Source organism: Cinclus cinclus, chromosome Z (genome assembly GCF_963662255.1).
Source record: "Cinclus cinclus chromosome Z, bCinCin1.1, whole genome shotgun sequence".
NCBI classification, from domain to species: domain Eukaryota; kingdom Metazoa; phylum Chordata; class Aves; order Passeriformes; family Cinclidae; genus Cinclus; species Cinclus cinclus.
In genome coordinates, this window is record NC_085084.1 from 75,169,968 (window position 1) to 75,186,321 (window position 16,354).

Here is a 16,354-nt window from a genome sequence, read left to right on the forward strand (position 1 = left end):
CTCTTCCCTCCTTTTTCTTGACAATTTTCAATCAGGCAAAAAAATTCTGTTTGAAAGGAATTAGACCAAAGATTGTAGTGATTATCCCATCTAGTTATTTCTGGAACCAGAGTACCATCACGGGCTTGCTTGTGTGGAGCTTCAGAAACAGCCATAAAATTCAGCTGCCTCCAAAAGCATGGAGGCAATGTTCCAAGAAGTCTGGCTGCAGAAAGACATTGCTGCTGTGGTCAGTATTGGAACAAGTCTTGTGTGATATCTTAGTTGATGATCAAGGGGACAAGGGGATTCAAGAACACCCTCAGCCAGTTTGCAGATGGCACCAAGCTGTGTAGGAGTGCTGATCTGCTAGAGGACAGGAAGGCTCTGCAGAAGGATCTGCACAGCCTGGGTCCATGGGCTGAGGCCAATTGTGTGAGGCTCAGCAGGGCCAAGTGCTGGGTCCTGTCCTTGGGTGAAAACAACCTCCTGCAGTTCCAGGCTGGGACAGAGTGGCTGGAAAGCTGCTGAGTGGGGAAGGACCTGGGGGTGCTGATCAACAGCAGCTGAACATGAGCCAGTGGTGCCCAGGTGGCCAAGAAGGCCAAAAACATCCTGAATGTATCAGCAATGGGGTGGCCAGCAGGACCAGGGTAGTGACTGCCCCTCTGTGCTGGACACTGTTGGGGCTACATCTCAAATCCTGCTCAGTTTTGAGCCCTTCACTGCAGGAGAGCCTTTGAGGTGCAGAAGTTGGACTCAATGACCTTGGGGGTGTTTTCCAACCTAAATGATTCATGATTCTATGAAAGAAATGGGTTCTGTGGTCAGCATTAGCAGCATCTATTCTCTGAGAGGTGACAGCTCATTGCTTCCAGTGAGTTTCTACCAGCAGGGTTAACCTTCAATTTGGGAAAGAAAAATCCAGTCTGGCATGCATGCTTTGGGAGGCTGCTGTAGTTCAGCTGGACATTAAGAGGACAGAGGCAGCAATGACAGGGTTATGGTTCAGTAGTCTGTGTGCTTCAGAGGTCACAGATGATCACTGTGCCTCAAAAACCTCTGCATTGATCTGAGAGGAGGAATGGTAGCTAAATTAAACCTACAGAAACTGACCCTTCATCTGTGGAAATCCTGCTGTTGGCTGTGGTTGAAGCCATGTCCTGGTTTTGGAAATGCATTCCCTAAGGAGGTGATGAACAGTCAGCTTGATGTGTGCTCTTGCTTGTCAGGGCTATATGGAGGAAAGTTGACCTCTGCTGATGTGTCAAAGTGCTTCACACATCTGGACCAACCCTTCATGGAGAAGGAGTGAAGTGTAACTATGCAGCGTTGAAGGGAAATGCAGTTATTGCCTCCAGGTAGATATTGGTGGCAGAGATGTAAACTGTTATCTGAAAATCCTTTGATTTTTCACCTCCCAGCTGACTGGGAAGTGAAAGATGGAAGAGAACATTGGTGATGAGGAGTAAGTGAGCAGCACTATAGGATCTGCCTGTCATTGTTTTGCCTAAATTCTGGGAGGAAACTTTTGAAGTGGTCTCTAGAAAGCAAATTCAAGATGCCTCTCTTTGAGAAAAGAGGAAAAAAACTATTTAACAAGCAAAGTACTCACAAACATGAAAAAATGGATAGCATTAAACAATAAAACCTCTTGCTTTTGTGAAGAGATGGCAAATTCAGAGACAGTCTTTTTCATGGGCTGCTGCTTGGCTCATTCAATCTCTCTCAGCCCCTCCTGTGCTGGAAAATGCTGTGTCCCAGCCCCAGGGGCCACAGGGGTGAGCTCCTGATGTCTTCTGGGTTTTCAGTCCAGAGCAGGGCTGATGAGTGCCAAGTAAAAGAAAAACCACAGTCCGGGGAACTTTTGTGCCTCAGCTAGATAAAAAACCCCAAACTCTCTCCTGCTCTCTGTCCATACTGCAAACAGCCCAGTCCGTGAGAAGGAATGCAGGTGAGCAAGTGCAGCTTCTGCAGAAAAACTGTGCAGAGCTTCTTCTCTTCTCCCCCTTCACTCTCAGAAACTGTCCCAGAGGTGATGAACTTATTTTTCGTCTAAACAGACAAATGGGGATACAATTTAGCATCATGAAGTCACCCCAGGACTCTGCCAAAGTAAGAATGGGGAGGATCTTCTCTGGTAGTCCTTTCCTAAGCTCTACTTGGCACACTTGCTTGGGAGCAGTAACAGAAGGCTGTTAATTCCAGTGCTCAGGTCAGATTAAAGATGATTAATGGATTTTGGGAATAGTGATGTGGAAATATATATTATTATATCTGCTGCTGCTGCTACTACTACTACTACTACTACTACTACTACTACTACTACTACTAGCTGCTGCTACTTTTATTTAAGTCAGACTTACAGAAAAATAGAAAACTATTTATGTATTTATTTAAATTTGTAGCCTTTCCAGTAACACAGTGAAATCCCATCAGTCCGCCTTCCAAGTGTATTCATTTTGCAGTGTTGTAAGCTGTATGTTTTCTTGGTGCTTATCAACATTTAATTCAAACAGTTTGTTGGGGACATTTGTTTGTTTAATATAGAATCACAGTATTGGAACGTGAGATGTTTGTGGTTTATTTGTAATACTAGATGCATGACTCTTGCAGACAATGCAGTCCAAATTTAATATGTTATTTACATTTTGTTGTTTTATGAATAATTATTGCAGAGATCTTTCCCACAGGAATATCTAGAGAATAGTGGAAGCATTTAAAAATAATTACAGATCAACTTTTGTCCCTATTTTAGTGTTAAGTGGTGTTTTCAGAAAGAACTGAAGTGTACAGTAAATTTATTTAGGAGTGTTCAAAACATTACATGGAGGGCCTCAGGAAGCCTTGCAATTGAGAAATTTGGGGTTTTGACTATCAAGGTAAAGGTTAATAGGGGCTTGTTTCAAAGTCATACGAGAGTAGATGACATTAGCAAGGGCCTTTAAGAGCTGTGTCACTTATTTAGGTGCCAAAATGTAAATTTGAAGTTAACTGGTGTTACTTATATGCCTGTAGTTGTGACTAGTTTTCAGTGTGAAAATGTATGTGTGTGTGATAGAGCTGTGCTATTTTCAAACTTGAAAGAGGGATGCTTTTTGGAATCTGCATACTTAAAATTATATTTCCTCTGTGGTTACATAATTGTAGAGTTAATCCAGAAAAGCATCACTGACTAATTATGTTACTCCTGATTTTTACTTCTATAAATTACATCAGAAATGAATTCTGAGTAGTCTGAAAATTCATAATGGTGCTTCCCAGCATCAGATCTGAGCTGTTCAGCAAATGGAAGAGATCCAAAGGATGATTAGTCATGTTGGTATACAGAAGAGGCTGGATAATTGCAGAACTGGATGGGTACCATTCTTCAAGAAACTCTTTAATACAGTTCTTTCATTGTTGAAGAAGCTTGCAATAACTTGGTTCCTTAAACAACGTTTTTTTCTTTCTTTTTTTCGTTTTTTTTTTTTTTCCCTGCTGCTGAATAGTCTGCTGAATAGTCTTTAAGGGCTTCGAGGTAGATAAGTAGCTTTAATGATCTCACAGTGTACTGGTTTGATAAGCAAAACCAGTGAGCCTTCAAGTCAGTAATACAATTTTGAATAGGGAAGAGATAAAGGAAAAACAAAATACATGCAATAATAAAAAAAACAAACACTGACAGAGTCAGAATACAACCTGATATCCTGTCAGTCAGGGTGTTGGTGCAGTTTTCCTCCAAAGGGTCCAGCGATGATGTGGAAAAAGCCTGATTCTTCCTCTGGAATCCAGTGGAAAAAGGCTGCCTTTGGCGTTCTAAACCTGTTTTTATCTAGGTAGGAAAGGCTTGGCTCGTCCTCCTGGCTGGAGCATCTCCCAATGGGATGATGTAATCTTATCAGTTATACAGTAGGACTCAATGGCCCAATAACAGAAGATATTTCCCACAGAGGTAAGGATGATCACCCTTCTCAGATGGTAATAGAATATATATCTTGTATTGTAAACCAGGACAGACAGCTAAAGAAGTTTGCTTTGATATGGCCTGGGACACCAGATCATGTGAGAATTAGGTGAGTTTTTAGTCTTTTCTGAAGAAGTTGTTTCATTCTGGTTTAAATGAATGTAAAAAGGCAAGGCTATCTTCCTTCAATGTTCAAAAGTATTTTGAGAATAAGAATATTGGAAAGATTCAGAAAGCTGCTTAGAAATTGTGAAGCTTCTTCATGTTCCCATCTGATCTGGACCTGGAGAAGAGGCTGCTGGAGATGGTTTATGTATAAAGAGGGTGAGGATGAAAGAGAATAATTTAATCATACTAAAGAGCTCCTGTATCAGTATCAGAAAGAGTCTTAGACTTGATCCTCTCATTAATAATTGATGGCCAGACAGATGCTTCCTCCTCTGCTGCCTCTTTTTAATTCATCTGAATGATGGTGGAAAATGCAGGCCGATGGTTTGAGCCTGGTTGTCTCTCCAGTTTAAAAGTGCACTGTGTCTGTCTCTAAATCCCCTCTTGCAACACGGCAGTTTTGGTACGTTGAAAAGTGTATTTGGGAGGTTCCCTTGCAGAACAACCTAGTTACTTAATACACAAAAGACCTAAAATTGTGAAGCCGCATCATCACAGCCCTGGTTGAGCATTTTATTGCCATCTGCAACACAACCGGCTGCAGTTTTCCCTGCTTTCAGAGAAGGGCTGCCTGTACGATTGTTCACCATCCCAAAATACATCATATTTGCTCTCCCCAGAGGACACCAGCCTCTTAAACATAGGCAGGACTGAAGGGACATGCAGTGAGGGAAGGGCTTGTGCTGCCTGACCTGGAGTGGGAGCTAGAGGCTTTGGTCAACGCTACAGTTCAGAGCTTTACTCTTCTGATATACAGCAGATGTGTTTTCCAGCATTCACCTATTCATGTTATTTTTAGTAATACCATTAAGTCCCACCAGGTTCCTGGTCCAGTGGGAAATACTTTCATAATTCCTTATTTCTGGTAAATTTTCATTCAAAATGTTTGGAAATGTGTATAAGCTTATGTTGTATGGACATAGAGAGGGAGGAGGAAGTGGATGGCTTCAGAGCTTTAGATGAAATAAGCAGCTTCTACAAAGAGGTACTTGTTGGCTTTGTGAGAACTGAGGCAACTTGTCCTGAGCAGTACTGCTGACAAGGACATACCCTATGGCCTTTGAGGTAAGGTGGTGGAAGCTGCTGCAGACTTCTCTGTCCCTGGACAGAGAGTGATCCAGTCCTGCAATGTGCTCAGATGATCTGGAGCAAGGGTAGAAGAAATTAGGAGAGCCTGGCTCTCTTCTCAACCTCTGGTGGAACATGATGCTCCGCATGGTGCCTAACAGTGGGAGCACATATGATCCGTACGAAATTTTCCAGTGGTCTTGTGCCTACAGGAAAGCTGCAGATGACCTGTATGGCATGCATACTTTTTTGTGTCTCTATTCCTCCTTTATAAAAATGGGCACAATCTCATTTCCTTAAGGGAAGATTTTATTAATTGCCAGTGTTTTGGATACTGTGAGGGCACCTGGAAATAAATAACTCCTATAGAGAGCTATTTGGTCGCAAGGTTTTAAAAACAAATCCAAGTATACAGCTAGGCTTTTACCAAGCTGTTGTGCCCCCCTTCAGACTGTAATGTTTCCTGCAAGAATTTTGCATTTCAATGCTTGGCTGTTTCAGTGTCCTCTTGGTGAACTGTTTTTTGTTCTCAGGGCTTGCTTGGGCTGATACTGTAAATGCCGTGGCAATTACTAGGTTTGATTTAGTAAGTCTGGATGTTTGCACAGGTCTTTTGATCTTTAATATAGTGGACATAAATACTTGAAAATCAAAGCAGGAAAGAAAGCATTGGAGGGAACTGTCTTCAAGAACTGATACAGTTTCACCACTGCCTTTATTTAACTATGCTGTATTAGATTTTTTTTCTATGCACAATTTACCTGGATAACTGGTTTAAAGCAGGTTTCATCTGATCCTATTCAGATACCTCTATTTTGCTTGGCCACACATTTTTTAGGCATAAGGTGCACTTGAAAGATATCATGCATCTAGTCCAAAAATAAAGACCTACAAGAAGCCGGAGAACTATTTCCTCCTAAGAGCGCCTGTTCTCCTTTGGCCAGAAATGGAGCCCATGGCAACAAGCTCAGATGAGGATTCAGCTGATGTTAAAGAACAAAAATCCCAGGTTTAATATTCCTGTATTCCTGTTGGTTACTTGTGTGAAGGTCAAACCTGAGGCTGTGGTTTGACTGTGCAGAAAATCCAGCTTTAGGGCTCCTACAGCTGTACTGAAAGCATTGAGGACATGAAATATAAAATGCTGACTGCTATAAAACTTGCTGTCAATTCAAATTTGTTCAAAATCTCTCAAAGCCTCCCAGCATAAGATTTAAATTTTTATTGCCAGGTCAAATATCAGAAGTCTATGGCTGGCATAAAGCTGACCTGTAAATGTGCACTCTGGCTAATTCAGCAGAAACATAACCGTGTGCCCGGATCTGATTTGTACCACTGGGTAATCCAGAATGAAAGAGATTTGCTGGTGTCCTGAAGGATTTCAGACTTCAGACCACTACAGCAAATTCATCTTTCAATAATAGTGTGTATTTAAGTAAAAAGCCTCGATTCAGTTCCAAGGTATTTTTTTCCTATTACTTTTTTTTGCTATTAGTTTTTAACTCTAAGTAGAAGTTACACTTGAATAGAAATTAGTATATGAACGTCCTTTGCTGGTCATGGATTTATTTCTCTGGTGCTGAAATGCCCAGATGACTTTAGGAAAACAAGTACAATGCCTTCATCTATACAAAAAAAGATTTACGGTGTATGTCAAACATAACCTTTAAAGCAATTATAAAGTGATCTCACTCAGGGGATGAAAACAATTTTTGGAATAAGTGTATGTATGTTTTTCTGGAAGTTTTAGGCCTGGCTGGAAATGCCAAAGGGGTTATCCTGGAGGATTGGGTCTTGGCCATTTGCACAAATCACCTTTTGAAAATTAGTAATGGGACACTTTAATGACCCTCTACATTTCTGTTTCCCCCTACAAGAAAGTGATTATTTGAGCTCTTTACATCATTCCTTTGAGGACAACATAGGAAAAAACAGCTCAATTTGTTAGAAAAGAAAAAAAAACTTATTGTTTATGCACTGAATATCCACATACGCTTTTTGATAGTTCCAGTCTCAACTTATTTAAAGAAAATATTCTTATTTTTCCATAAGCAGTCATTTAAGACAGCATTTTTGCTGCCTTAAGAAAGCCTCTCTTCACCTACATCATGTATATTTAACTTGGTATTTCAAACTAAAAGGCTGGACATGAAGGAAGAAAGTGTGTTTCCTCCTGAGCCGTAAATAATTTTCACTGAGGAATGGAGAAGAAGATAGCCAGTTTATTTACTTGGGTGGTATTTCAGCCTTTGAAAGCACATCTTATGTCGGCATGCTGGATGGAACAAGGGCAGGTAAAAGTTGATTTTTCTGGCTGTATATACTCCAGGGATGAAGGTGAGAAGAGCTGATAAACACTAAGAAGAGCAGAGAGCCGTAGAAGATGCATGTCTGTGGGTATAAACTGATTATGAATACATTTAAGCCAGAAATGCAGACAATTTCCAACTACACAAAGTGTTGGGGCAGCTTTCCAGCAAAATATCAGAGATGTAAATGCTCTTTACTTCTCTTTGAAATTTGACAAGTTTTATTGATTAGAGCATGAAAAAGTTGCTGTGATAGCTGGGGTCTGGGTTTGATGATGCCCATTAGAATCTTTGTGGCTGGTGGCACAAGGAAAGGGACCAGGCTGCTCTGCTCACCAGATGCTGGTGGCACACCTTTGGAAAGAGGCATGTACCAGGCTGCAGCCATGCAAAGTGGCTGGTTGTTTTGTGGTTGGATGGAAAGGAGTGGCTGTTGGCACTGCTGGGTGAGAGGGGACCATGGTTCTACCCAGGTTTTTGCGGCAACTTTTTGATCCTCTGAGAGGATCTGGTCCAAATGCTTCTCTTCTTGCAAAGCAGGGTGTCTGTCTTGTGCTATGGGGTGGCTTTGGGTTCAGTCTATGGGCTGCCACAGCAGTGGGGTGTAAATCTGAGCCCTAAAACCAGTACTTAGCATGGTGAGAGTCTTTTTAAAGATGAAACCCCATGAAAGGCTGATCCTCTTTGTGGGTCCTCCTCAAACTTAGTGGTCATGCTGTCTCTGCACCATCATGATCCTTCTATTTCAATAGGACTAGTATTGTTTCCATATCACATTCAATACTTTCCCTTTTTCCACCCCAGTACTTTCCCAGTTGAGATGTTTTGTGCTTGCAAACATCCTAATTGCAAAATCTTCATTTGGTTTATCCTTGAAACTGCTAATGAATAAATCTCAACAGACCATACTACTGAGATCTAGGTAAAGATGGGAGATTTAATTACCAGAGAGTGTGGATCAGTAGCCTCAGTGGGATTCAGAGCAACCAGGACAAAATGTCTTGGGTGGAAAGTTGTCCTGAGGAACAGGGACTCCTTTATGCAGGAGAGGGGACTTTGGGCCCAGGGGGTTGCCCATTCCCAGTTCTTGCTTGTTTTACTCCATGCAAGTCTAGGCAATTCCAGTGTGGGCATACAATTAGAATATTTTGTACATAGGTCTGTATTTCATGCAAGGCAGGTAGGGTCGTCTGGCAGATCAGTCCCCCACAGAAAGTAAACAATGTGGTGGTGACTCCATGAAATTTTCTCACATGGGTCTTGAGTTTATTTTGTGGAAGTCAAGAGTAAAAATAAACTTCTTCTTAGAGTTGAGGTTTCCATTTTTATCAGGCAGGTCTATTTTTTCACCTGATGAACAGCTTACCACCTTTCTGGGTTTTTTGCTTCCATTGGTAACGGACACCTGAGCCACTCTTCTCACCAGCATGAAGACATTCAGCTCAGTGCTGTGCTGTCTGTTACATCTGGAAGGAGTATTTCCTATTTATGCTTGTCTGGAGTAATTTTTCCAAAGCCAGAAGGTTTTGTTTGAGAATATCAAATCCCTTGAAAGTACTGCATAATTAGCTACATGATTAATTTAAGTGTCTGCCATGGCTCTGCAGTGAGCTCAGGGGTGTAGACAGGCAACCTGCAGTGTATCGACGCCCGCAGCTTTTTCTGTGGGGAGAAGGAATGGGGTTTTGAAGGCTGCCAGCCTCCGGCGGCATGGAGGGGCCGTCATCCTCTATCTCTGGAGGGATGTGTGTGCATGGAGGGAAAGAACCCTCCAGCAATGTTGCTAAATGAATGATGGATGAGTTTTTCGTGGAATGCAGATGCCTTTGAACGCTCCAGCCGGTTAACTGCAGGACTGAAGCTGAAGTCAACATCTGTGCCCTTTGCCAATGCAGAGGGGATTTGGATATTTGAGCTAAAACTCTGAGCTGCTTTCAAGGAGCCCCAGGATCTCCAGGCTGAAGACCCTGGCAGTGCTTTTGATCTGGGGATAGTTGGCAAAAGACAGTCCATAATATGTCTACCCAATGTCAAAATTGATAAACAGCTGACAGCAAAACTCCTTAAATTATTAGGCAAAAAGGGCCTCAAAGAATTATCTGGTCCAATCTTCTCTAGAGCTTCAGTGGTTCTGAACCCTGTATGGTCACTGAGAGCTGTGGTAAAGTTTGCTGTTAAAGCAAGGGGTATCATTGTCATAAGGGTGTCATTGTCATAACTCACAGTATGTTATCCATTAAATGACTTCTTACTGAACTCTCTCTAGGACAGAAAATTATGTTGAAGGAAGTAGAAGTAAGAGGGATTGAAATGGTGAGATCTACTTTTTTCCCACAATCCAAGAGATATTGGCTCTAGTCATTGTTCATGGCAGACATCTGACCTTCTGCAGAGACCATGAGTGACGGAGACTCCAGCACTGGAGATGGTGCTCCCCAGTGCCTTGATATTCTTCATCCTTCTGAGTGTTACCTGACCACTACCTTAAATCTACCTGGATGTGATTCACATACATTACTCCATCATGGACAAGAGGAACACACTGCTCTTTTCCTCATGGTCACTGTGGGGCATTTTAAAATACATAAGCACTTTTAAATTGTGCTCTCACACCCTGCAATACCTTTTCTTTTTTTAGCAGGCCCTAATTGTTTGAGTATTTCTTAGTAAGCCACACTTCCAGGACTGACAAGCCATGTCAGAGCTCTGCTCCAACAGGGCAGTTTTGCTGCTGAGACCTTCCCAGTCCTGCATGAGGCTACAGAAATACTTCATATGCCTTGTTGGCTTTGTCCCCACTGGCACATCCTGGGACAATGACCCTTTTTTTCTCCAACAGTAAGAGATTGATAGGAATGACTCCCCGTAAACCTTGGAAAATGCTCAAGCTAGATGGGGCTCTGGTCTGGTGGAAGGTGTCCCTACCCATGGCAGGGGGGTTTGGGACCACATTCCTTCCTAACACAATCCATTCTGTGATTCTATGATTCTGTGGAAATGTTGCCTCTCTTGCCAAAGATTTGCTACATAGCCAACCTTTTCTAAGTGAGATATTCCTTTCGTGGTATTCAGCATTTGTCCTTGATGAACTTTACTCTTATTTTTAGAGCATGTTTTTCTGATTTTTGCCAAGATATTTTAGATGCTAATCCTGTTCTCCAGTGTGTCTGCAGATATGTCCAGCTTTGTGTAATCTGCAGATCTGTATTTGCCTTCATTGTCCAGGTCACTAATGTATATGCTGAGCAGAACTAGATTGTACAGATCCAGCAGAGCTCTACTTGCAGTGTCCTTCTGTTTTCACAGAATGTCATTAATAACTACTCCTTGGGTATGGATTTATAGCAGTCTCATTTAATCATATTTCCCTAGTATACTTATAAGAAAGTTGTTTGAGACAGTGACAAAAGCTATAATAAAATAAATGACATCCAACAAATTCACCATTATGAAAAGAAAAATTTTTTCTCATGGTTTTATTCTTGCCTCTCCTGTGTCTCCTGCTGCTTATATTTTTGTTCTCTTCCACATAAATGCAAAGTATTTCTCTGCTTGATTTGGAGTTTGTAGAACAATTGATACTAGATTAACTGATGCCACATTTTTCTGCTGCTTCTCTTTCTACCCTTGAAGAGAGCCACTGCTTTTGCTGTTGTCCTTAATTCTGCCCCCTTACTTGTTTGAGTTCCTTCAAGTGACCAACAAGGAGGTATCTGAGATGGTTTTAGCTGGCTTTGTAGGAAATATATGGTGGTTTGTCCTACTCTGCTGGACTGGAAATACCTGAAACAGGCAGAGAAGAGGATAATATGTCTCTGTAGTGACACTGTATCACACTGTGTACTAATCCCCCCGTGCATAGTTAGTAATTTTAACAAGGACTAAAGCAAAATTCAAACCAGCATTGACTCTTTTGGCATCATTTTTCAATAACTTTCTGTCTGAGCAACATTGTTCTGGACTGCCTTCTTGCTATTAATATGCATATAAAGGATAACTTTTTTATCCTCTGCAAGTTTAATTTCATTTTTATACCTTCATGTTTCTATTATTTTTGCCTATGTGTTCACACTATTTTTAAAAATTTGTGCTCAATGACCTTTTAGTGTTCTTTCTTCTTGTCTTTGAGGAAAATAAAAAGCTCATAATGCTGCCAAGTCTTCTGATCCTTCTTCATTGAGATGCTATTGTGCCTGTGCCTTTTAAGCACAAAATATATTTTCTTCGAGAAACTACAGCTCACCTTGATTTCTTTTTCCTTTAAACTCTTTCTCATGAATTCTCTCCTAGCAGGCCTTTTTTTTTTATGTACTGAAGCCAGGTATTTCTGTTTTGCTGGTTCCAGTCCCTTGATTTTACAGGCATTCTTACATGAGTTTCTTTCCACCTTCTTACCCCAAACACATCTCTCTCTGGAGGCACTTCCCTGCTGATTACTTGACCCTATCCATTATGAGAGAATGTTGCTCTGAAAGCACCAGGACTTTCCAACTCCTGCTGCTTTCTTTTCCTAGCAGATATCTCATGCTGCTTTCCCACTGCTATTGAGTCAGCTGTTATCAGGTTCTTGGTCTAGGGTTTGTTGTGCCCTCCCCTATGTTTGTTTTGTTTTGTGTTTCCCACCTTTATTATTAACCAGATATTTAGCAGTTCCTCCCCCTGTGTTCTAAACTTCAGAGCAAATACACATCATCCTTGGTATGCCAAGAGATTCTGCCTCTATTTTTTCTTTGTTGGTCCACATATAAACTATGCATTTTTAGATCAACATTCCATATCTAGGTCTTACTACAACAAGTTCCAGGTATGTCAATTAAATAATTGTTTTTGTCTTAAACATGAGATTGTAAATAAAACTTAAGTTCTGTATTAAAAAACCTCACATATCACCAGTGTTGTGTTAGATATCTAAAATGTCCAGAGGATTTAACCTTATCTCCTGGTCAATCTCTGTCTGTATTATCACCTCTTGTTTTAGACATGTGCCTAGACAGTTTCTGTCTTTATTCTTCCCCTTTTCTTCCCTGTTTCTCCTACCCTGAGCTTAACTCAGAAGTCTCTCTCACTAAGCAGGGGGCCAATTCCTCCTTTCCCTAGCTGATGTCTCTCCCTGTGGAGCCATTGGTGTAACATCCCTGTCTTGGTGAAGATGCTGGTGTCCTCCTGCATGACCACCGCATGTGGCCCTGATCTGTTGCTGTCCCTGCCTGAGCTTTCTTGGGGTCACTCCTGTCTTATCTAGGTAGTGCCCCACCGCCAAGGAGGTGGCAGAACTTTGGATACAGCTTCTGGGCAGCAGCATTTTGCAATAGCCTCCCTCTACGCTCATTCTTTTGGTGTTACAAGCTCTTCTACCTAACAAAAGTCTTTCATACACATCTGCAAGAGCAGACCTGCAGGCTGCATGATCGAAGCTGCTGCTTTCTTTGGCTTTCCCAGTGCACAGCTCACTGAGCAGCATCCAGAGCTAGAAAACAAAGCCCTGAAAAAATCCAGTCAACCAGACTTGACTTGCGTCAGGATTTTCTCTTTTTTCATAGATCTTGGAATGAATCTTGGAAATGATCTTGGAAAAAACCCGTCTCACCCTGTTGCCTGCTAACCCCCAGCTCCCACTGACTCCCGGCTGCCTACGTGCCTCCCTCTTCAAACTGCAGGAAACTGGGGATTCACCTGTCCTACTCTTTTCCCAGGAAATGGATAGTCACTTCCCTTAGATGCCTTACCCACAAGGTGGCTGTGAGCCACTGGTGCCACGAAGGGAGGGATCCCCATCGGTGTCACCCTCGGTGTTTGCTGCTGCCCACCCCTCGTGCAGCTTGGTGGGGAGGGAAATAAGTCTGGAAAGGGACTGGTTTAAGCCTATCCCAGCCCAAAATCACTGGACAGAGCTGTCCCTTCAGTCTCTGGTGAGGCCAGTGCCCCTCCAGCTCCTCAGCTGGAGCGGGTTTGGCAGGAATGTCCCCTCAGCTTCGGTGAGAGCCCCGGAGCTGCGGCAGGAGCATCCCCCGGACTCGGCAACCCGCGCTTCACCGCGAAGGTCAGGAGCTAATGGTGACCTTTTATTCCCTAGCTGAGGAGAGCAGCTGGTGCCCTCAAGTGGTAAATCGCAGAAGGAGAGCGGCCAGGCCGCGCGGGCCGGCCTTGGGCCGCCGGCGCTTGCAGCGGTTCTGGCACTTGTAACCACGCTGTTTTTTCGGCCTTGCAGGACGAGACGCTGTGGTGATCGCGGTGGGAAGGACGCTTTGTTCCCGACGGAGCGAGAACACCGGCGGCAGGCAGACCCGGACAGCCGCAGACGCTCGCAAACTTGACCCCGTGCCCGTTCGTGGAGCCGGCTGTGGAGCCTTGACACCACACATCCTTCCTTAACTGTGCTATCGGTCAGTTGGAACACCCCAAAAATCTTCCTGAGACTAGATGGAGCTCGCTGTGGATCTGCAACCCCACTCCAGCATGTCCCCAGGGGCTTCGGGGGGCCACGGTGGGCGAGCAGGGAGACGACTGGGGCCGGGTCTGATGGCGTGAGGGGATGCCCAGGGACGGCGATGCCCATCACACAGGACAACGCGGGGGTCTTCCTCCCCCTCCTGTGCCAGTGGCTGCAGAACAGCCGGCGGGAGGGGGCCGAGGGAGCCGAGCAGCGGCTCTGCCGCTCGGCCGTCCAGAAGCTGAGCGAGTACATCCAGCTCAACTTCTCGGTGGATGAGAGCAATCTGCAGCCAGGGAACTGCGGGACTTTGGATACGGAGATCTGCACCATGTACCTGGCCCAAGAGATGCGGAAAAATGAGGTTCTGGGCTTGAGCTTTGGGAATATCCCTGCTCTGGGGGACTATGGGGAGAAGCGTCGGGGAGGAAAGAAGAGGAAGGCACATAAGGGGCCTGTGCTCGACGTTGGGTGCATCTGGGTGACAGACTTGAAGAAGAACAGCCCGGCCGGGAAGTGCGGGAGAGTGCGCCTGAAAGACGAGATCCTTTCTCTGAACGGACAGCTGATGGTCGGAGTGGATGTCACTGGAGCAAGGTAAGGGTGGAAGAGCTGCCAGCAGCAGCAGCAGCTGCCTCTGGTGCCACATGGCGCAAGTCACAGTTGGTACTGATGGAAGTCTGGGAGCAGAGGTTCTGACCTTTGCTTTCCAGCCCCTGAGGCAGCCCTGGGTTCTTCTTAAGGTCTTATAGAAAATAAGTAACAAAAGCAAGTTGATAATTAGCCTACATGTGCTACTCACACTTCTGCTGGAAAATTTTCGGGGGTCACTGGTTCAAAAAATTATATGTCATAATCACCAGAGGGACTCCACTAAAACAGGAGCCTTCCTGTGTTTGTGTAAAACTGTTTCCTTTAGCAAAAATGAACACAGACACTGCAGGTCTGGAAGATATTTTTACAGATGCTTTTTATTTTTGTTGAATTATTTCAGTTGAAGGAAGCATTTTTGAAAGCTAAATGTTGTCTGAGACTTTCTAAAAGCAAGAAATTTTTGTGTTTTCCAATTTGGAACAACTTCATTTTAATAATTTCCCCTTGATTTTAAGGCATTTGCTCTGTTCTGATGTCTCCTGACCCAGAAAACAAAATCTTTAGGAGTTCAAATAAAAAAATTAAGTTTCTTTCCATGCTATAGATTATTCTTGTGTTTTGTTTTTTTGTTTTCTTTTTAATTCAGCTATTCTGTGCTGTAAAATCAGTTATTGTCCCAGTTTTGTGCTTTGTGGGCTAGTAGACTTTCTCACATTATCCTTTGCAGAGGCAAGAAAACCTTTCTCTGCTGTAGATGAGGGTGTAAATGTTAATTCATACCTGAGGTTACAATGTACCTGAGGGCATGAAATCCTCCCCCTTGCCAAAACTGAATTTATTTTCGGGATGGACTCTTTTGGAAACCAAGTCCTAGTGAAGTGATCCACACTGGCAGTGAATGTGGCAGGAGTTTTGACCATCACTTCCAATTCTGACGTTGCAGAATAAAAGCAGTGACTCTTCAATCTCTGGGTTCTGGGCAGCTCACCTTACCATGGTTTTGTAGGTATGAAAACAACCCTCTGTAATTCCTAGCTTGTGATTCAATGAGTGTATAAATATTGGCACTGTGGCATTATCAATCAGTGGCACCTCCAAATTTGAGAGTGTTTATGGCAAAAGGCAGTTAGTTTGCTGTTTCCCCCTGATAGTCAGGTGTTTCTAAATTCAAGTGAATTGCTTGCAGTGGGCAGCAGTAATGTTATCTTATTAATAATGCAAAATGAGAGGTAATAGCCAATTAAGTTGAAAATATTTGGATATCTGTCCTTTTTGGCCTGTCCCTGAAGGCTTAATTTAGGGCTTGTTCCCTTTGGAAAGCTCTGTTATTAAACCAGCAAGCTGAGACTGCAGCTAATGGGAACCAAGTGCTCCATTTACCTTACTTTTTTTGGCCATTACGAAGGCAGAGTTTTGGTAGTGTGGGGCCAGTGTTGTTTGTAAAATCCTGTTTTAGAATATTCTACATCCAATTTAGGCCAAAATTTAGGACATTTCTTAGTCAATACCTGTTTTATTTTCAGCACCCAAAGCATCCTTGCCTAACTTACTGTTGACTGCTGTTTGACAAGGGTGATGTTGATGGATGACTTTTTGGGACTTGGAGGATGCTCCCAGTTAGGAGAGCTGGATTTTGCCTATCAGGGAACTGGGTGGCAGCTCCAACCCCATGTTCCCACACTGTTCATCTGAAGTGCTTGAGGATACTTTGAGAGTGTTTCAGTAGCTTCCTCCATTGGGGTCTTCAAAAGGGAGATAATTTTGTCTCGTTTTATAATAGGCTGAAAGGCAACATCAGCTTGCCTTCTGGGAAGACTGATTCCAAGAAGAAGCTTTGCTAGAGTAATATCATATTGCTAC

General features: G+C 43.1%; 1 protein-coding gene across 1 annotated transcript in view; it reads left to right on the top strand.

Annotated features, from left to right (window-relative positions):
• The first annotated feature begins 14,018 nt into the window (after window positions 1-14,018).
• PDZD2 (PDZ domain containing 2) overlaps window positions 14,019-16,354 on the top strand; it is a 133,640-nt gene continuing 131,304 nt past the window's right edge. The window contains exon 1 of the mRNA XM_062513414.1: window positions 14,019-14,497. Coding sequence (XP_062369398.1) covers window positions 14,019-14,497 — 479 coding nt within the window. The remainder of the gene's footprint in view (window positions 14,498-16,354) is intronic.